This window comes from Mesoplodon mirus (assembly GCF_964341445.2).
Source record: "Mesoplodon mirus genome assembly, chromosome: 6".
NCBI lineage: Eukaryota > Metazoa > Chordata > Mammalia > Artiodactyla > Ziphiidae > Mesoplodon > Mesoplodon mirus.
Window position 1 is genome coordinate 8,565,316 of NC_138982.1, and position 22,411 is coordinate 8,587,726.

General features: G+C 39.7%; 1 protein-coding gene across 3 annotated transcripts in view; it reads right to left on the reverse strand.

The window, feature by feature from the left end:
• The window catches only part of GK5 (glycerol kinase 5), an 85,779-nt gene that overhangs the window by 7,026 nt on the left and 56,342 nt on the right, over positions 1 to 22,411 (reverse strand). For 2 of the 3 annotated variants that reach the window (XM_082624399.1, XM_082624398.1), the window contains exons 11-15: positions 22,292 to 22,396; positions 11,148 to 11,242; positions 4,444 to 4,547; positions 3,523 to 3,582; positions 3,022 to 3,155 (exon numbers count right to left, since the gene is read on the reverse strand). In XM_082624399.1, the coding sequence (XP_082480525.1) occupies positions 3,022 to 3,155; positions 3,523 to 3,582; positions 4,444 to 4,547; positions 11,148 to 11,242; positions 22,292 to 22,396 (498 nt within the window). Of the gene's footprint in view, positions 1 to 776; positions 1,909 to 2,145; positions 3,156 to 3,522; positions 3,583 to 4,443; positions 4,548 to 11,147; positions 11,243 to 22,291; positions 22,397 to 22,411 lie in introns of those variants that run through there. The other variant, XR_014294335.1, reaches the window with a different exon arrangement.

The following is a 22,411-nucleotide window of genomic DNA, read 5'->3' on the forward strand; positions in this document are numbered from 1 at the left end:
CGAAGACCCAATGCAGCCAATAAATAAATTTATTTATTTATTTATTTATTTAAAAAACCAAAGCAAAACAATGATAAATTAAGGTTTTTCTTTTTTTTTTGGCGACACTCTGCAAATTGTGCAGTATATTAGTTACCCGACCAAGGAACGAACCCGGTCCCACAGCAGGGAAAGCACAGAGTCCTAATCACTGGACTGCCAGGGAATCCCCCAAGTTAAGATTTTTGTCATATACCTTGAGGTAAGAGGCAACTCCTCAGGATATGCATAAAATTCAAAGTTGGGGATTAATATAAAAAACAGTTTCTTTTTCAAACTATTGGATTTCATACAAGGCTTTTAAATTCCAGTTCAAGATAATCTTATAGTTCTGGCATATATTGTTCTTTACAAAGAGGATCATGTGATTTATAATAAAAAGCAACAAGAAAACATATTATAACTACAATCATACGTAGTCTGAAATGGTAGCGATCCCTTGTTAATAAACTTGGTACATCTCACTTACTCTGAAGTATTAACATAGTTGACAAGTCTTCAAGAAGTATATTTTTCTCTTACCAATAAAGCTGACACATAAAATTCTTACTTCTAAAATTTTCCATCAGGCCACATTCTATTTACAAAGTCAGTGTTTTAGACTGCCTGTATTTAAAGATATTAATTATTTTATGGAGGTTATTAAAAGACTAAAAATAATCTTTATTAGTATACTACAATTAGATAAATCTATTCATGAAAATAAGTATGTTCTTAAAATTCTTATTTCCAGAATTTATTATTTACACTTAATGGCATACATACTCTTAAAAGTCACTTTATTAAATGTGTATTGAACAGACCCAGTTTCTGGGTGAATTTTGAAAATACAGAGAATTTGCGTAGCCTTCATGTCTCATATTTCATTTTTTTTTTTTTTTTTTTTGCGGTACGCGGGCCTCTCACTGTTGTGGCCTCTCCCGTTGCGGAGCACAGGCTCCAGACGCGCAGGCTCAGCGGCCATGGCTCACAGGCCCAGCCGCTCCATGGCATGTGGGATCTTCCCAGACCGGGGCACGAACCCGCGTCCCCTGCATCGGCAGGCGGACTCTCAACCACTGCGCCACCAGGGAAGTCCCATGTCTCATATTTCTGAGAGAGAAGTAATCCAACCAGAAATTTCAGATTCTCTGAGAAGGTAAAACTGTTCCCTGTAGTTAGTGAAGTATCTTTGTATTGAAAAGTTTTGAAATTAAATACAGATAAAATGAAGTAGATACAACTCAAGCCACTATGTTATATGTAAGAATAACTTGCATGTGTTTGTTATTTAAAGTGTATTAAATGTTCAAGAGAATTTGACATATTTAGCTTTATAAGGTGGTAAGTGTAGCAATTTGATTAACTTTATAAACAATATTGGAATGCTTATGAGCATTTGGCTTACTGTAATGATAAGCTTAATTTATTCATTTTTCAAGAGTTGTTTAAGTACTGGAGAAATTTCCTTGTTATAGTTCTAAGTTTGCTCAATTAGTCATGTGAAATTATTAAAAATAACATCAGCTATATTATACTTAAGAGTTGAAATATACAAAGTAACTTAAATTTGTAAACGGGAATGACTATTTAAGGGGAAGTTATTTTCTTCAACTTGAATTAATCAAACACCAATCAATGAACAAATGAAAGTGATTGTTTCAATTTTATTCAAAGTTAACATATTTTTAGTAGAATAAAGTGTAAGGTGAACTTACCAAGATTTGATGCTTTTTGGGTCCATAACTTTAATTGCTAAATAATAGCCTAAACTTTTAAGTGTAAGATATCCTGTTTTGTACAAACACTCCTCCCTTCCATATAGGAACACAGGAAAACACTCCCAGTGTCCCAAGCATCATCCTGCTCCTAAAGGGCCCTCTAATTGGCCTCCCCATTTCTTTTTTTTTTTTTTTTTTTTTTTTCTTTTTGCGGTATGCGGGCCTCTCACTGTTGTGGCCTCTCCCGTTGCGGAGCACAGGCTCCGGATGCGCAGGCCCAGCGGCCATGGCTCACGGGCCCAGCCGCTCCGCGGCATATGGGATCCTCCCAGACCGGGGCACGAACCCGTATCCCCTGCATCGGCAGGCGGACTCTCAACCACTGCGCCACCAGGGAGGCCCTGGCCTCCCCATTTCTGTTCTTTACTCCTCCCAGCTAATTAGTGAAAACACCAATTGCCAAAGTGATGTGTTCAAATGTAGATCTAACCATGTCCTTCTGCTTAAAATTGTTCAGTGGCTCTCCGATGCATTCAAGATCAAGTCCAATCTCCTCTATAGGAAGAGGCCACCACAACTGGACCTCTATGTACCTCTCCAGCCTCCCCTCTTGCTCTCATCCTATCAGCACCATAATGGACCAGTACCTTTGCACGAGCTGCCTTCTCTACTGGACCACTCACCTTTATTCTCTCCTCACCTGGTTGTCTGCTAACCCCTTCAAAATTGAGCTATATGTTGTCACCTCTGGGTAAGCCTACACCAATTGCTTGATACTGTGGCTGTTCGCTGGGCTTATCACACAAGAATAATAATGGGTTGACTTGCTTGACTGCTCCCACTGGAGGCTCCCATAGCAGGGACTCTATCATTTAAACTCTATTATTCCCAGCAGCGACTGTCATGAAGCAGGTGCTCAACAAATGTTCACTAAATGAAAGAGTGGAGTGGTTTCTAATGCCAAAGACAAGCTTATCTAATCAGGAAGTTTACCCAGAGACATTCCCTTGCTAAAGACCAGAGCAGTTGAGAATTCGCTTTCCTGGCCTCATTCTTCTGACTGAAGGAGAGCACCAAGGAGGGAAGAGGTGCAACCAGGCCCACCCACAGAAGAGATCACGGGAGCACTTTGTGAGTGATGTGCATATGTGTATGGGGTCTAATGGACACCAAGGCTTTCCAGACCCTCTCGATCTATAATTTTGTGATTTGGGAGGAGAAGTCCTATCTGTAAGAAATGGTTTTGCAAGACAGCTCTCGTTTTAATAAAACCCACACATACCAACAGCAAGGCCAGCTAGAGAAGCTGCACCTACGCAGGACATATCAATGTGGACAGGTCTGTCTATCATCTCGTTAATCAGGTCTGAAGTCATCTGCATGACAAAACTGTTCTTACAAACTCCTCCATCTGCTCTGTGGGGAGAAAGATATTGGAGATAAATTACTGTAACAAAAGCATAAATACATTATTAATTCTTTTTTAAAAAGCCACACATTTTTTTTTTAGATCCTTGATTTTATTTTTAAAGTTTAAAGATTCTTACAATACACATATGGGTGCTAAGATCCTCTCAGATTCCATATTGGGTTATATTCTCCTTAAATCCAAAATTAGCTTTCCTTCTTCTCCAAATTCCTATGACCAAGAATTTTGTTGCAGAGAAGGTAAGCATAAGTTCTTTTTGAAATCCTGAATAATCATAATCATGAAAATGCCAACAGCCGCTACCACTTAACTTCTAATTTCTAATTAAATCTATTAGAAACAAAGTTTACCTACCGGATTTTTCTTACAGGAATGTGGATCTCTTTCTGCATCACCTCATATAACTGTTTGTTTCTAGTTAAAAAAACAAGGAAACTATTTAGAGGCAGTTCATATCATAATAATTCTCTGTTTTTTTCCAATCTAGAATAATAACTGTGGTTTTATTTACATGATATTTATAAAATATGCAAAAGAAAACACTAAAGAAATATATTAGACTAAACTGGATGTCAATAACAGATGGTCAAGTAAACAAGAGGTTCAGGGCCTTCTGTTTTTCACTGTGATGCAAAAGAACATAATTTTTATTTCAGAACTAAATTTAATCTATTACCCTTCCTGCAAATAAAAATTTAAAGCAAGCATCCATTTAATAGGTATGGATGACACACCATAAATAGCATCTAATAGAAATCAAATATAAAAATGATTCTGTAATCAGAGAAAATGTTATTTTAAACATTACAAATGTTCTATTTGTTCCATTCATGACAGCTGCGTTCTTAATTTTAATGAGCTACACCTGCCCCGTGACAAAAAGAGCAAAGGAAATGTACATAAAGAATAATTTTGATGAGTCAATCTTTGAGTATGACAGAAGCATTATTAGTTAGAATTCTCCTTCATGAATAAGGAAATAAAAGACTTTGAAAGTCCAAATTTTGAATCTTTTATGCTTAATAAATTGGATATTTTAAAAATCATTCAATTTTCAGATATCAAATCTAAGTGGTACTGGTACTATTAAATGTGAAAAAAAAGAGATGCAAAAAAATTAGTAATAAGAATAGATTATATCATACACAGTATGAATTAAACTAAAGGTATAAACAGTTAAAATTAAGAAATTTTAAAATATAGTTTAGTAGAAATTAATAAAAGGAAATAGCAATACTGTATGGGGAGGGGGGAGTTTCGGGCAGGTTCTGGTACCTGAAAGCTATTGACTCCAATATTGCTCGTACAAGGTGGTATTTATTGGTGGAAGACTTCAAACCCATAAAAGAGGCACATGCACAGGGGTCATTTAATGGAGCCTGAAGTAAAAGACAGTAAGAATATATTATTACTGCTCTAAATTATATCTATAGACTTGAAGGTATATTATACAATAAAAACATAGCCATGTTAGAAAAAAAAGAATGCTCATTTAGAGATAAATAGTTTTAACATAAATGATAGCCCCAAAATGAGGTTAACTATTCAAATAACCTTTTGATAGGACTTAAGCAAGGATGAGTCACAGATATTAGACCTATGGGCTGGATCTTCTGTTTGCACCTGTACCAAGAAAAGGGACTGAAGCCCAGAGTAATAGATTATGAAATGCTTAGCTTGATATATGAGGAAAATGAAAAGCAATGCCAGTATTTCCCCTTTTCTCCAACTGTGAAGTGTTTACACTGAAATTGTTTACTATGTAGAGTGGTTTTTTGAGGATATTAAGTTAGACTTAAGATAAAAAAACTACAACGCAAAAAAATGTGTTTTCCAGTGTCATAACTTACACCCAATATGTTGTCAGACTTTCAAAGTAAACTCTATTTCTTAGCTTAAATAGTGTTTTTTTCTTTTAATTTATATATTTTATTTATTTATTTTTGGCTGCATTGGGTCATCTTTGCTGCGCACGGGCTTTCTCTAGTTGCGGCGAGCGGGGGGCTACTCTTCCTCGTGGTGCACGGGCTTCTTATTTCAGAGGCTTCTCTTGTTGCAGAGCACGGGCTCTAGGTGTGCGGGCTTCAGTAGTTGTGGCTTGCGGGCTCTAGAGCGCAGGTTCAGTAGTTGTGGTGCACGGGCTTAGTTGCTCCGCGGCATGTGGGATCTTCCCAGACCAGGGATCAAACCCGTGTCACCTGCATTGGCAGGCGGATTCTTAACCACTGTGCCACCAGGGAAGTCCTAGGCTGGGCCATTTATGATATTAGGCAATAACACTAAAGAATCTGCCTGCCGATGCAGGGGACACAGGCTCGAGCCCTGGTCCGGGAAGATCCCACGTGCCGCGGAGCAACTAAGCCCATGCACCACAACTACTGAGCCTGTGCTCTAGAGCCCGCAAGCCACAACTACTGAAGCCCGCGTACCACGACTACTGAAGCCCGCACACCTAGAGCCCGTGTTCTGCAACAAGAGAAGCCCCCGCTCGCCACAACTAGAGAAAGCCCATGCGCAGCAATGAAGACCCAATGCAACCATAAATAAATAAATACATAAATAAACAAACAAATAAATAAATGTTTATATTAAAAAAGAGAACATAGAGCTGTAGATTTAAAAGAAAAGAAAAGAAAAGAAATGACCCTGCCTAACATCTGCCTTTAAAAGGCATAATCTTGAGCTGGAATTATGTATTCATCAGATGAAGTTTGTATTCATCTTTGTGTAGCCAGAAATGCAAGACGATTCTGGGACACAAAGATGAAACACAAAGATCCCTGTCAGACCTTGCCACCTCACAAGGAAACAGACAGAATAGTCCCAACACACCTACGCAAGGTCATGACAGAGGGACAGGCTAGTGTTGTCAGGAAATGATGGTCCCCAGAAGCACCTTCTAGCTTCAGAGCTTGACATACCATCTTCACCTGGAAAACTTTCTACCACACCTCCTCCTAGTTAATCCTACTCCCCTTCCAAATTTTGGCTCAGCTTCCTCTGGGAAAACTTCGAATCCCAGAAACTAGGTCAGGTTCCCCACTATCCATTTTTATGGAACCTTGTAACTTCCCATCACACCATGTGCCGGTTTATAATCACATATATTTGTGTGATTGTTGAAGCTCCATCTTCTGTGCTACACACTCTGTTAGCATCACAGGCGGAAACTCATCTGATGTGCTCACGGTGTGTCTCCAGGGCCTAGCACTGCACCTAGCCCCACACAGGGCATCAATACGCACTTGTGGAATCCATGAACAAATAATACTTTTCCTAATGCCTTAAATGAAGAAATTCTATATTACATCTTATCTTTATCATAGCCATGATTTTCCTCCTTGTAATCTTATCGTTCAAATTTATTTTGAAAGAGAATTTTTCAAACTTATTAAAACATCTTTTGGTGATTCACTCAGTAAAAGCTAAGTTATAGAGTAAAGCTGGTCTATATACCAAGTAATATAATACTGTATGACAAAGATGGGTCAGACTCAGCCAGTTCAATTAGTCCCTAGTAGTATGTGATGGGTTTTTCGTGTTTTTTATGGCTGTGCCGTGTGCCTTGCAGGATCTCAGGTCCCGACCAGGGATGGAGCCTGGGCCCCGGCAGTGAAAGAGCTGAGTCCTAACCATTGGACTGCCAGGGAATTCCCTTGCTATGGTTTTTTTCTGCGTAAAAATTACTTCTTCCAATATACCACATAAAATCCTGGTATAATTGGCCTGAAATCACTTTTGTACAAATAGCTAGGAACATAATTTACCGTTAGTAATAGGCCAACCTGAGGGGTTATAAATTCCATAGAAACCTAAAAATTTCTTAATAGGTTACAATGTCCCTGCATTTGTTAGTCCAACTGAGTCTCTCTTTGGGATGATAAAGTAGGAAAAACACTCGCAAGGTACTTTTAAGGGCCTGGTCACATCTTGCCAGGGCAGACAGCCTCCAGCCACACCTCCAATCTATCACTGCCAGGCCCATCAAGTGAGCTTTCCAGAACAGCAGAACTCAGCAAAGTTGTGTGTGGCTCTCTAAGCAAAGCCAGCAGACTCCTGCCCGGGGCACAGACTACCTGCCTCAGCAGGCCCTTGTCCCCACTGGAACCTCAGCCTAATCTACTGGGGACTTGCACAATGGTTAAGGCCACCATGCCTCTTGTCCTTGTCAACCTAGACCCTAAAAGTAAGTTCCTCTGGCTCCAGTTATGTATTCCTGTTGTCAGAATATTTTATGCTCTCCCAGGAAACAGCAGAGCGGTTAAGAACCTGGACTCTGGAGTCCTAAAGCCAGCTTTGTCACTCACTAGCTGTGTGACACTGCCCAAGTGATAGAACAGCTCCAAACCTCAGCTTCTTCAGCTTCAGAATGGGATGATAAGAGTATCTGCTACCTTGTTGAGTGACTGAGGATTAAATGAGACGACACGTGTAATGAATTTAGGACAGTGCCTGAGACATAGCGAGTATTCACAGGTTAGCTGCCACTATAATTTGTATTTTAATTGTCGTTTCTTACTCAAAGCCTTCCCGCTATTACTCACTTTCTTCATAACTCTTTTACTATGCCTTTTCAACTTTTCCTTCTGTTGTCAATAAACTCCTCTAACTCTTAAACAACTCTGAGACATGCCTTCCACTGATTTTGTGGTTGGCTGCTGTAACGAGCCTGGCTCTGTGCTGGGCAAGTGGCTTCAGCTGCAGCTATGCAGTGGAAGGTCCACAGGCTTCCATACACAAGGACCAGAAGGACTGTTCTAGCCTCCCATGACCACCGTCAGCCACCATGCATCTGCTGTCAGCAGACACGTCGCCTCCCCCGTGTTTGCTGAGGTCTGCATCAATATCGTGCTTTATATCCCTTTACCTTTCCATGGCTCAGATGTCCCAGTCACGCACAGAACCAGAGGGGGAATTACAGGGGGAGGGGTTCTCAGCCAACTGCTTGAGTCCTCGTCTAAAGCAGCCACGTGTCATGCCCTAGTCCTAGTGCTGCCACCACAGCTGCAGGGGGTGAGCACAAGTCTGTCCAAGGCTTGAAGAGACAAGGTGGCCCAATCAGATTCCCTCCCCTGGAATCTGAACGAGGAAGCGCTTCAGAGGGAACCGAAGCGAAAAGGATGCGCAAGATGCAAAAAGGTTGTTGTGTTTATAGCCAAACTGTGAAAAGGCAGAAAGTATAAGGAAAAGAATGACAGTTAAACAGAAGCTATGAGGAAGAAAGGGTACAGAGCAAAGCTGGTAAGGAGAAGGGAAAAGCAGAGCCACAGAGAGGCAGAAACCACAGAGAAGAACACTGAGGACTGCTACGCCAGTTGCCAACTCCTTTCCCATCCTGGTGCTCAGGAGTGTGTGAACAGCCAGCTCCTCTTGGGCGGGCAGGGGAAGAGAGGGAGGTGCTCAAGCAAGCCTGTTTCTTGCAAACCCAAGAAGCTTCACTGGAGCATGACTCCTCATCCACTGAAGACTGGCACTTGACTCACGGTCCTGTCCATCCTACTATGTATGGCCAACATCACGGTAACTTTAACGTCAGGTAGATGACCACTGATGCTTGCCTGCGATACCTGTGAGGGATGCTCTGCTCTAGCACACCCCTCCCCAAACCTAGACAAAGCCACAATGGCTGCACCAATTGATGCCACTCTGTGTACAGCCCCATGCTCCAGCCCATTCCCTGAAGTGGCTGCCCCACAAGCTCCCCCTGTCCTCGAAGTTCCTGCAATGCCCCTTTCTCAGCTGACGCCCCTGAGGCTATTAGGAGCCTTCAACATCCTGCCCCCCATTACCCGCAGCTGTACCAATATTCTAAAGTTAAAGGCAGGATCACAGATACTTGACCCTTCCTTCCTTCCATTCTCCTAGCCCGCATTTTCTCCAGTTGTTGACGTTGGCAACTTACAGGTGATCTCCCCACTATTTTCTGAACAGCTTAGTATCAACACACTATTGTTGTTTGAATTAACTTTTGGTTTCCAATTAAGAGTTTCATTTTACATCAGGAAATAACGAGCCTGCGGTCCTACCCCACCCCACCCACTTCAACATATTGCCAGGTTGCAACCATGGCAGGACAGGGACATTTTGTTAGCAACATGAAATTAAAATCACATCTGTGATAGTGTTGTCTAATCTTTTGGACTTTAGCAATACTTTGGGTTTTTTAATCACATAGTTTACATTATTTTTACAGGCATATGAACTGGTGGAGAAGTTAGAGTTGCCAAGACAGAGTCACAACTAGGTCCCCCAGCACATTTTTCAAAAAGGGAAGAATCCACAGTAACCTAATTAAACCCTCCCTTTGCTGATGACAACTATTCATCCAACCTTCCTCCTTAAACCTCAATCAGACAAATATTCTTCATTATCTGTCCTATCATGGATGCTATTTAGGTGCCTCACATCACTCTGAAGAGGATGCAATGCAACCTCTTTATGTAGTTTATAAACTTTTAGTCCTTTGTGATAAAGTATATAGAAGGAAATTATTACAGATATTAAAATAATGCTCATTTAAAAATCTAGTTTGAGGGCTTCCCTGGTGGCACAGTGGTTGGGAGTCCGCCTGCTGATGCAGGGGACGCGGGTTCGTGCCTCAGTCCGGGAAGATCCCACATGCCGCGGAGCGCCTGGGCCCGTGAGCCATGGCTGCTGAGCCTGAGCGTCCGGAGCCTGTGCTCCGCAGCAGAAGAGGCCACAACAGTGAGAGGCCCACGTACTGCAAAATAAATTTAAAAAAAAAAATCTAGTTTGAAAATATGGTATTTTTAGGGATTTAAAACCACCCTGGTCTAACTCCTTTTCACCAGGTTCTACATTGTATTATCCAAACTTTTAAATTTTGGATTTTTTGTAACTGATTGCTTGAGTATGGATGGACTAGAAGAAAGGGAAATTTTATTTTTTGAAAGAAAAAAATATTTAGAGGAGTATTAAAGGACTAATTATCCCCCAAAAAAGGAATTTTGTTTGTAATAATATACTTGAAAACAGTTTTTAAAAGTCTTTGTAACACTATGCTAAAATTAAAGGTAGTATCAACAGATCTTTCAATTAAATATGAAGTTAAATATTACAAGATCAAGTATTTTACTGAGTTCACTTTTTAGTTAGGCAAGGTAACCAACATCCCACATCATAACAGTTAACCAAAAGAAATTCTGATGTTTTTTTAAAACGTTAGGGACTTGCCTGGTGGCACAGTGGTTAAGAATCCACCTGCCAATGCAGGGGACACGGGTTTGATCTCTGGTCTGGGAAGATCCCACATGCCGTGGAGCAACTAAGCCCGTGCGCCACAACTAATGAGCCCATGCGCCACAACTACTGAAGCCCGCACACCCTAGAGCCCACACACCACAACTACTGAGCCCACGTGCTGCAACTACTGAGCCTGCGTGCTGCAACTACTGAAACCCACGCGCCTAGAGCCCATGCTCCGCAGCAAGAGAAGCCACAGCAATGCGAAGCCCGTGCACCACAACAAAGTGTAGTCCCCACTCGCTGCAACTAGAGAAAGCCTGCACGTAGCAACGAAGACCTGATGCAGCCAAAAAAAAAAAAAAATTAATGAAACTTATAAACAACTGAAAAAAATAAGGTATAACATATACCTTAACATTATTTTTCTAATTCTCAATGGTATACCTCCTCTAACTAAAGAATGCTGATCTATTTTCCCCCACTGGTAAATGGCTATTTTTGGTCATGATAAAGTAACCATGGGTCTTATGTAAAAGTTCTATAATAAACCTGCTAACTTTTAGTTTTCACAGAGATGGAGTTCTGAGCAAAAGCCAGCAGAGTTTGCCCTGCCCTCTCGTGGAATTCATGCTAGGTCAAAACACAACTTCTCAGCCCTAGAAAGTACCTTTCACCTCAGTTCTGTTCAGTGCCCACATTTTCAGATACATAATATTAGGTGTGAGTACGAAGAGGGAAATGTTTGTAATTGCCATTAACTTAAAAAAAAATACCTGCAATCCACTAAAAGATGGAACAAAATAAACTCCTTCAGAATCTTCCAAACTTTTGGCCATTTTTTCAGTTTCAGCAGCATCTGTGAACAGATCTGCAAAAACAAAAACAAACAAACAAACAACAACAAAACCCTAAAACAAAACGAAGGGGTTGGGGAGGGACAAACAGAATTATGTTATATGACTAGTATTCACCTGCATCAGCATTTATTACGAATATAATGTGAGAGGTCGCTCACTTAAAAGGGTCAACACAAAGGCAATCTGCTCTAGTGCTATCTGGGTTCTCCCACTGCAGAGGTTTATGGCCCATGGAAAGGACAAGGGAGACAGAAGACCCTCTTAGATGGGCTCTGGATGTAGCAGGCCTTACTTTTTTCCTTTAAAGATAATTGGGCTGTTTAAGAATCAATTCTATGTGTTTTTTGGCATTAAAAACTTTGTTCTCCTAAAGATTACACCCATTCTAGTTTTCTGATGAAAAGATCATCTACCTATAACAACCAAGAGAGTCAAAACTGTTAACTATGAAAAACTATTCCATCTAAGGAGTTCAGTAAAGGGCCAGTAACACACAGATACACTAAAAGTCGATCTTTATAAAACAAACAAAAAATCAAGATCTAATTTATTTAGTATACTTTTTTATTGAAGTATACATATAGGAAGATGCACAAATGCTACGTGTACAGCTGGATGAATTTTCACAGTGTGAATACACCCAGGAAACCAACACCTAGGTCAAGATATCAACTTCTTTTGCTCAACATCATGTTTGTGAGATTCCTTTTGTTACAAGTAGTTGTACTTCATTCATTCTCATGCCTGTATAGTATTCCATTCTCACCATACACAATTCATTCAATTATTCTACAGCTGATATGCATATGGGTAGTTTCCAGTTTGGGGCTAATATAAATAGGCCACTTTGAACACTCATGTACCTTCTTTTTGGTAAGCATATGTACATATTTCCGTTTGTTATATACCAAGGGATGGAATTGCTGGTCCTAGGATCTTCACATTCAGGACTAGCTTTAGCAGATATTGCTGAATCGTTTTCCAAAGTGGTTTTACCAATTCAAGGCTCTTGCCAGGCCTATGAGAGTTCCAGTTATCCCATATTCTTGTCAACAATTGATACTGTCTATGGTTTTCATTTTCACTCTTCGGTGGTATTGCACAATAGCTTGATTTTGTATTTCTCTGTTGACTAATGAAGTTGAAATCCTTTTCATTGGCCATTTGGATACACTTGTTTGTAATGTGACTCCTGAATAAGCATGTGAGACTGACAGCATAGATCAGATGCAAAAGATCAGGAGTTGGTCATAATAAGTATTGCTGGCCTTATACAGTAATACTTAAGTTGGTTTTATTTTCTTATATGTTTTGTTATTCTTATAATGAAGAATTGATTAAAGACAAGACGTTTAAGGAACACCTATGATAAAACTATGGTTAATGAGCATCGCTCAATAATTATTACAAATTTTACTCAAAATGACAGTTATCAGATCCATAAGTTACATTCATTTGTTCAAAATGTCCGATAACACGTCAAAATAGACAGCACTTCAAAAACTAATATACTAAGAAGAAAACACTGCTCTTAAAATCTATACTTTGAAGAAATCATGTCCAAATGTCTAAATTTTTCAACCAAGATGTGGAAAACATACTAGATGGCTGGTTTGAGGAAAGTTTTTGGTAACAGACAAAGAAACAGGGGGAAGAAAATCTAGTTTGTCCACATTCTTTACTGGTTGTTCTGTGCTTGCTTGAAGCATTTCTCTAAATAATCTTCTACCTAAAATGCTCACAAATGAGCTGATTAATGGAAAGTCCTGTGGAGTAGGAGGACTTCATTCTGTCTCTCCCAGTGAATGCAACCAAGAGTCCTGGATGGAATACAGAGAAGCTATCTGAGGACTCAAAAGAATAAGCTAGCGGTCCAACCGAGGAACTCTGAGTACCACCAAACCAGCAGTGAGCTTCCTGTTTTTTATTTTCTCTGATATCTCCTGTCCTAGAATCAGGGACAGCCTGAAACCTGAAACTTGGGTCTGTACACCAGGTACAAATATGAAGAGCTTCTGAAGAAGCCCCTCTTTTTGGTCTGAGGAGTGGGAGTCAGGGGTCTCCACAGGACAGAGAGTGGGGAAATGATCCTGTTTTTCTGTTTTTTGAATGTTTTTTCATTCTACCTGAATGAGAGAGAAAAAACATTGTATCTTCATGTTTTTGCAAAAACAAATAGGAAGGATAGACCAAAAACAAATGTAGTGATTATCTACAAGAGGTAGGAAGACAGGGTGAAGGGAGAGGAGAGGGAGTCAACTGCTCCTTCTTTTATGAATTTGACTTGGAAATCATGTTAAAATTCCACATCAAAAAATGTTTTTAAAAAGGATGCAGAGGGAAAAAAACTAAAAATGAATGGTAACAGAAACAAATGAACCCAGTTCTTTTCAAATTAATAAACTCATCGAAGGGAGAAGAAAAAGAATTAATCCAGGTAATTTGAATAGTATGCTTGGACCATATACCCTTAATATATAAAAAAAAAAACCCTTGAACATTGTTCGTTGGAGTGATATGGGTCTAGTAACTCAAACTCTTTGGTGTATATTTTAAGATTGAGCAAATAAGTACATAATATTAATGTTGGGAGCCAGGGTTCTCGACGTGGAAAAAAGGGAGACAAAAATATAGAACAGGGACCCTTCTCTCACACACACACACACACACACATTTCCAGCTCTGCTACAAAGGCATTCCAGTCATTGTTCTTATATGTTTTTTAATTTTTAATTTTTAAAAATTTATCAAATTGTACATTTATTTATTGGCTGCACTGCATAGCTTGTGGGATCTTAGTTCCCCAACCAGGCATTGAACCTGAGCCCTCAGCAGTGAAAGTATGAAGTCCTAACCACTGGACCACCAGGGAATTCCCCCAGTCATTGTTTTTATTTTTTTAATAAATTTATTTATGTATTTATTTTTGGCTGCACTGGGTCTTTGTTGTTGGGTCTTAGTTGCTGAGCACGGGCTTTCTCTAGTTGAAGGGAGCGGGGGCTACTCTTCATTGCGGTTCGCGGGTTTCTCATTGCGGTGGCTTCTCTTATTGCAGAGTTTGGGCTCTAGGCATGTGGGCTTCAGCAGCTGTGGCATGCAGGCTCAGTAGTTGTGGCTCGCAGGCTCTAGAGCGCAGGCTCAATAGTTGCGGCACATGGGCTTAGTTGCTCCGCAGCATGTGGGATCTTCCCGCACCAGGGCTTAAACCCATGTCCCCTGCATCAGCAGGCAGATTCTCAACCACTACCCACCAGGGAAGTCCCTCATTGTTTTTAAATACCATTTCCCACTAAAAGGAGGCAGGGCTCATTGGAAAAGTGGCTAATTCCAGGGCAGGGATACAAAAAACACAAGATGAGCTTAAAACCATCTTGTGCCAGAAATTAAGAAAGTGCTCAAAAATAATACAGATAGACACTTTGAAGACATAGAAGCCAGTCGAAGGAGGTTTTCACTGGCCAAATCTGGGGCTATTTGAGCATGAAGAAAAAAATAAATAAAAACTGTAAAAATTATAACCTGCTGAATAAAATAAGAAACCATGAGTTCATACCAATAATAAATTAACAGAGGAGAAGGGAAAGCTCTTCCTTATATAACAGAATGCTAACCAATAAACAGAGGGAAAATGGAGTTAGAAAGCACCATTTTGCAACTATCAGAGTGAAGACTGATCCAGGTAGGAATCATCAATGAAAGCTAAATTTAGGGGATGGGGGAAGTTTGGTGAGAAAAGGGGTATCTAGCTAATCTCAAAAGTATCTCGCCACATATTATTTATTACCAAAAAATGGTAATTATACAATGGAGAAATCGGAAAATATCTTATGCATTTGAACAAAACTGACAGAACCAAAACAGGAGTTAAGAGGCACTTTGCATCTCCAGGTATGTATTCTGAGAAAGACACATTATCACTTATGTATAATTTCAGTCCAAACTATATAACCTGGATCTAGACATGAAACACCCAAATTGAGGGACATTCTATAAAATAACTGACTTATATTCTTCAAAAATGTCAATGGCATGAGAAACAGAAAAGTTGATGAAACTGTTCTAGATTAAAGGAAATTATACATAAGCAATCCTGAACTGGATCCCGTATTGGAAAAAAATTGCCATGAAGGACAGGATTGGGACATCTGACGAAAGTATTGTACCCACTGTTAAATTTTCTGAAGTTAATAACCATACTTTAGCTATGTGAGAGAATATTCTTGTTCTTAGGAAATACATAGTGAAATACTACAGGGAAAGAAGTAAGATGCATGCAAGCTTTTATCAAAGAGCTCAGAAAATTATATAGATATTATCTATCCTATAGCATATTGGATGGATAGATGGATGGGTGGATAATAGATAGGTAAAGCAATTATGGCAAAATGTTGAAACATGGCAAATCTGGGATAAAGGATATACAAGAATTTTTGTACTATTTTTACAAGTTTGAAATTATTTCAAAACAAAAAGTTAAAACAGTTCTCATTTTCTCTTCTCTCTTTCTCCACCCCCCACATATACATATATAAACTCACTGAAACGTATATAGGGTAACTTAGATATGTTTAAAAGAGATTTAGTTGATCAATCTACCTTTTATGATTTGCATACCTTTATCATTTTTGGCTTGGAAATTTTAAATGCTTCTCTTTATTTGCATATTAATAAGCATTCATCATTTTCATCTAAGTACTGATTTTTACAGAATTATAGTCATTTTCTTTATTTTCTGGACACTATTAAATTGTGTTTCAAATGTTTTCCTTGGCCTTATGCTACTTAAGAAAAGACATTTCAAATTTCCATGTGGCTAAGTACCATTTAAATACTGTTTTTACTATTCATTTCTAACTGTATTACATAACAGGCTGAGATGTTCCACTCTTGCTTGTCTAAGTATGGCACTGAGAAAAGGATTTGGTTCTGTGTGTGTGTGTGTGTGTGTGTGTGAAAAGGGATTGAGAAAAGGATTTGGTTCTGTGTGTGTGTGTGTGTGAAAAGAGATTTACACAGACTTGAAATAAAAACATAAATGAACAGGAAGAAGAATGAAGAACAGAAAACACTCTGTTGTCTATTCTTGACCAATAATTTGCCCCATAAACTACACATCACAGAATTAAAAGCATTTATGGGAAGAAAAAAAAAAGAATACCATTTTGAAACATTGGACAGGAATATTACTTTCTTTTGTAGAGCAAGCATGCACACACATAAAATCTTTAAGCCCGGCTTAATTAGGGGCTCTTTTTAGTGTTAAGATCATTTCAATCTCTTAAAAGGATATCCAAAACTATGTTCTTAATGTATGGAAATAAAGTGTTTACATTACAGTAAGAAAACTTAAATCAGTTTGGTATAAGAGCAGCTCAAATAAAATAGAACAAAGAGAAGTCTGGCCTACTACCAGGAAAAAAATATATTTTTATTTGGAAAACACTTTATTTGTATCCTTTGCTTTCTCCATTTTGAGATCTTTGTTCTAGCTCATTTTGGGTAATTTCTTCAGAAAGTATAGACTGCATGGCCAAGAAATGTACCTTTTGCACTTAATCTGAATGACGTCTTAGCCGGGCCCTGGAATATTGGCTCCCTGTTCTTTTTTCTCTGTAATGGGTAGATGTTGTTCCACTTTCAAATTTTACAACTAACTTCCAGGCCGGTCTGATTCTCTTCTCTTTATAAATCAACTATTCTTCCTGTCTCGACTCTTTTCTTTATTCTTGGGATTCAGACAATTCATCTACATATGACTGTCTTAGTGTGCGACTTTTTAAAACTTGGTAAAGCCATTTCACTCTGAAAACTTAGGTCTTTCTTCAGTTCAGGGACATTTATTTTCAATTATCTCTTCAATTTTTACATTTTCATAATTCCATTTCATATTCCAGAAAAGAGACAATTAGTCACATATTTCTTTCCTCTGATCTTTCCTCTATATCTCTTACCTTTCAGCTTTATTTTCTGTTCTTTCCTTTTTGTTGTTAAATTCTTCCTGATCCCTACTTGGGTTTTCAGCACTGTCCATTTTATATTTTATTAATTTCTTTAGATATTATATATCACGGTTTTTGTCCTTTGAAATTCTTTATTTGTTCCCAACATTTCTTTGCAATATTTTCTTTTATCCATTTACTGTTTTATTTTTGTTGTTGTTATATTTTTTAATAAGTTTATGTATTTATTTATTTTTGGCTGCGTTGGGTCTTCGTTGCTGAGCACGGGCTTTCTCTAGTTGCGGCGAGTGGGGGCTACTCTTCATTGCAGTGCGTGGGCTTCTTACTGCAGTGGCTTCTCTTGTTGTGGAGCGCAGCCTCAGTAGTTGTGACACACGGGCTTAGCTGCTCTGTGGCGTGTGGGATCTTCCTGGACCAGGGATCGAACCGTGTCCCCTGCACTGGCAGGCGGATTCTTAACCACTGCACCACCGGGGAAGCCCACTGTTGTTGTTATTTTAATCTTCTGTTTCCTCCATGACATCTGCCTCTGTGGGAGCCACCTGTTGTGCTTTATCGAACTTGGTCACCCTCCTTCAAGGTACTGGATGTTCTTGAATGCTTTGTGCTCTCCTTCAGGTCAGGCTTATGGGGTTGGCAGGCAGTGAGAGGTAAGGAAATGAATACCCTTGGCTCTCGGGTTTCTCAAAGTATGAGAAAGATTAGGCCTCTCCACTTAGCCTGGAAGAGGAGCAATTTAGGCCAATCAGTACTGACATCCACTGTTATCAGGTTGTCCCAGGAGTGGGGAGGCCCAGCTTTTTCTTCTCCACATCTGAGGGGATTTTCTCTTGGCTCAGCAGGCTCGATCCATAGAGAACATCTACAGGGTCCTCACCAGACTCTGGTATTTTCACCAATAACACTCAGCTGGTGCCCTCTACAGACCCTGGGTCTGCACAGTCTCCTTGACAACTCAAGGCTTCATTCATGGCTGGGGTCCACTCCAGCTGCAGCCATATTTATCTTACTGTGTGTCATCCTAGCAGGAAGCAAGAGGGATGCAAGACCATGAACAAAGACCCTACTTACTAGCAATAACATGTAACCATTCACCACCACCTAATTAGTTCCTAGATGAGAGAATGTTTATCTCATCTCCTCTAATGAGAGAGGCCGTTATCTCTCTTCAGAAGAGACCCAGAGAGAAGAAACCAGTTTCCTTTATTTCTAGTAAACAAGAGTCCTGGGTAATTTAAAATATATACTGGGAGTCTGATGGGGCTTGCCTGGAGCAGGCAGATGTGACATGTAGCAATTAAACGTGGAATTGCTAGGGAAAAGATGTCCCCTAACCCACGTTACCAGAGGACAACAGAGGTGGGAACTGTCTTAGTTGTAGAAAAGAAATAGGGCATTCTTTCAGTTCCTTAAATAGGCCATGCTTCTCCCCGCTCAGGGCCTTCTTCACTGGTCCTCTCTGCTTGGGCTGCTCCTTGACCAAGTGCTTCTCCCATCTGTCCAACCACTTGTTCTTCCTTCAGTCGTAGCTAAAACACGACTTCTTTTTTTTTTTTTTTTTTTCTGAGGTACGCGGGTCTCTCACTGTTGTGGCCTCTCCCGTTGCGGAGCACAGGCTCCGGACGTGCAGGCTCAGTGGCCATGGCTCAGGGCCCAGCCGCTCCGCGGCATGTGGCATCCTCCCGGACCGGGGCACGAACCCGTGTCCCCTGCATCGGCAGGCGGACTCACAGCCACTGCGCCACCAGGGAAGCCCACGACTTCTTTCTTTCTTTAGTTGCAGATGACTTTTTAAAAATAATTTATTTATTTATTTAATTTGTTTATTGTTTTTGGCATTGGGTCTTTGTTGCTGTGCACGGGCTTTCTCTGGTTGCGGCAAGCGGGGGCTACTCTTCATTGCCGTGCGCGGGCTTCTCATTGCAGGGGCTTCACTTGTTGCAGAGCACGGGCTCTAGGCACGCAGGCTTCAGTAGTTGTGGCACGTGGGCTCGGTAGTTGTGGCACGTGGGCTCAGTAGTTGTGGCACACGAGCTCTAGAGTACAGGCTCAGTAGTTGTGGAGCATGGGCTTAGTTGCTCCGCGGCATGTGGGATCTTCCAGGGCCAGGGCTCAAACCCGTTTCCCCTGCATTGGCAGGCAGATTCTTAACCACCACACCACCAGGGAAGCCTGAAACATGACTTCTTTAAAGAAGCCCTCTGATTCCCCAGACCAAAGCCCTCCCTTTAGAAAGAGATCACTGATTCTACCTCTACGTCTCTTTCCTGGTACTTAACACTAATTTCTTTTGTTTTTTTCAATTATTCATTTAATATACATCTTTCCTGCTAGACTATAACCTCCGTGAGGGCAGGGAGTGACTGTCTTAGCCACTGGTGTCTCCTAGCATGTACAGGTCCAGGTTCATACTTAGCACTTAATTACTTGTTAACTGAATAAAAGCTGGAAGACAGAAATATTTCTAAGGTTGAGATAGCAAAATAGAGAACAAAGAGTGAAGGGGAGCCGAGATGGACCAGATGGAAAGGCAGAAGAGATGATCCCATAGGGACTCAAGGGGGAAAACAGTGAGAGAATTGGCCTGTGTGGAAAAGATTAAGAAAATAAATCTGAAAGTCAAGATGAAAGTGTCTTAAAAGAGCTTTTGTGCCTGAGCTCGACTGAGGCATTCAACCCAGTAAAGGGGTAGGAGGAAGCCACCATTCAGAGTGGAACAAACCCAGCATGTCACACAGACATAAATGCTCAGAATACACATCTTCAAGGAAATGACAGGGTCACTCAGGCTCTTATGCACTGTGTTTCTCCTGAACATAATTCAGTTATTTTCTCGATATACTCATTAAAGTGAATTCTCAGAACAGAAAGAGATATATTCAAATAAAGGTCAACTTTTTTTTACATTTCAGACAGATGTATACCAGTAATGTTTAGCTCTGCCAACGATTGAAATTTTTAAGTAAATAATTCAACTCTGAATTCTCTCTCTCTCCAGTCAGACAAATGGTCCTGCTTCCTGCCAGAGATGGGACTGGTCTTTAGGAAGGGCTTATGTGTCCACTGGAAATCACACTGCTTTTCTAGGTCAGGGCCATTTAGCTCCATCCCCCAGAAAAGAGTTTTCCTCACTTGAGAATCACAGTGGATGAGCGCCAACCCAGCAAAGCAGTGGAAATGATTCCCCCTGATAATGTGCACATGATGTTAAAGGAACTTGGGAATGATTTTTTTTTTTAATGAGGAATGTGAAATTATTCTGCTTTTTCTTTGCACTTTTTTTTTGGGGGGGGAGGAGTAAAATTAATAAAAGGTATAACTAAAAGAGAAGAAATAGGTAACCTATATTTTCTATTTCTGATAATTCTGAGTTGACTAAAGATACATGTCCAAAAAATTAAAAGAAGTACATTTAAGGAAGAAGAGACTTTTAAGTGATAAAAAGCTTCCAAATAAACAGTTTGTTGCTGTTGTTAATGAGTAATCTTATGCTGATAATGCAGGTGCAGGCTTATAGAGAAAGAGAGAGAAAGGAAGAAATGGATTGGCATTTTCCTCCTTAAGTGTATGTTTTCTGCCAACAGAATTATCTTTGTCTTTAAACAAATTGGTTTAGTTCAAATCAGCAAAATAGATAGCAGAGCCCCTCATAATTTAATAGTTATCAGAGATAACTATTGTTAATGCTTTGGTATATAACACTACATACTGTATGCATTAAGTATGGTTATATAATATATAGGCTCTTCATTATTCACAATAGCCAAAAAGTGGAAACAACCCAGATGGCCATCAACTGTTGAATGGATAAATGCTCGTTCATCCATATGGTGGAAAATTATTCAGCAATGAAAAGAAATGAAGTAATGATACATGCTACAACATGGGTGAACCTTGAAAACATTACATGCTGAGTGAAAGAAGCCAGTCACAAAAGACCACATATTGTTTGATTCCATCCATATGAAACGTCCAGAATAGGCAAATCCATAGAGACAGAAAGTCGATTAGTGGTAGCTTAGGGCTGGGGGATAGAACAGGGAGTCACCGCCAGTGGGTAGGGGGGTTTCTTTTATGGAGAACAAAAATATTCTAAAATTAGACTGTGGTGATGGCTACACAACCCTGTGAAAATACTAAAAAATACTGAATTGTACACCTTAAGTAAGTGAATTATTTGGCATGTGAATTATATCTCAAAAAGCTTTTTTTTTACAAAAAAGCAAAAAATATTCATACAGGCTCTTCTGCGACTGCTTCATCCCTTCCTTAATGTATCACAGACAGTGTTGCATGTCAATAAGATGTGCAACTACACGGTTATTTGTGACTACAGTATTTGTGTTATTTGTACAGCGTTCCACTATGTGGACGTACTGACATTTACTTACTTAATGCTTTATTATTAGACAGGAACTTATTTCCAATTGCCGTGTTAAACACCCATGTATGTACACGTCTTTGCACACCTGTATGATTATTTTCTTAGGAAACAAAGAATAGACCTGAGGGCCAAGGGTCTGTACTCTATAAAATGATACATGTTGCCTAATTGCCCTCCAGAAAGGCCATACTAATTAACATTCATCCCAATGGAAAACAAGAATACTTTTCTCTCTACGTTTCCATCAATACTGAGCATTGTAGAACTGATTAATTTCTGACAATCATAGGAGACATCAATTTTTAAATGTGTATTTCTTTGATTATTGAATTTAAACAGCATATTTTAACAGTCACTTGATTTATAAAATACCTATTCCTCTCCTTTTGTCCAATTTTTTGGTCATCTTTTTAAATTTTTCTAACATATGCTACAAATTGTCCTTACCAGTTTGTCTTTCAACTTTGCTACAGCATCTCTCTCTACACGTTCTAATGTTTTCTATACTTACATCTATTATTCTTTTTCTTTATGGTATCTGGCTTTAATGCCTAGCCTTTTACCATCCCAATGTCATAAAAATAACATCCTGTATTTTCTTCTAGTGCGTCATTTTACTTCATTTCATTTGAATCATCCATTCATGCTGATCTGCGATCCTGTGGCTTTCCTGAGTTATGTCTGGCCTATGAAACCTGTTGAAACAGACGACTCACCTAACTGTTGAGCCCACTGTATGGCAGTACCGGTGTCTGCTGCATTGCCTTCAGCTAAGCACACCACTTCTTGCCCAATCTTCCACCCAATTAATGGATAAAAGCCTTAAAAACAAATAA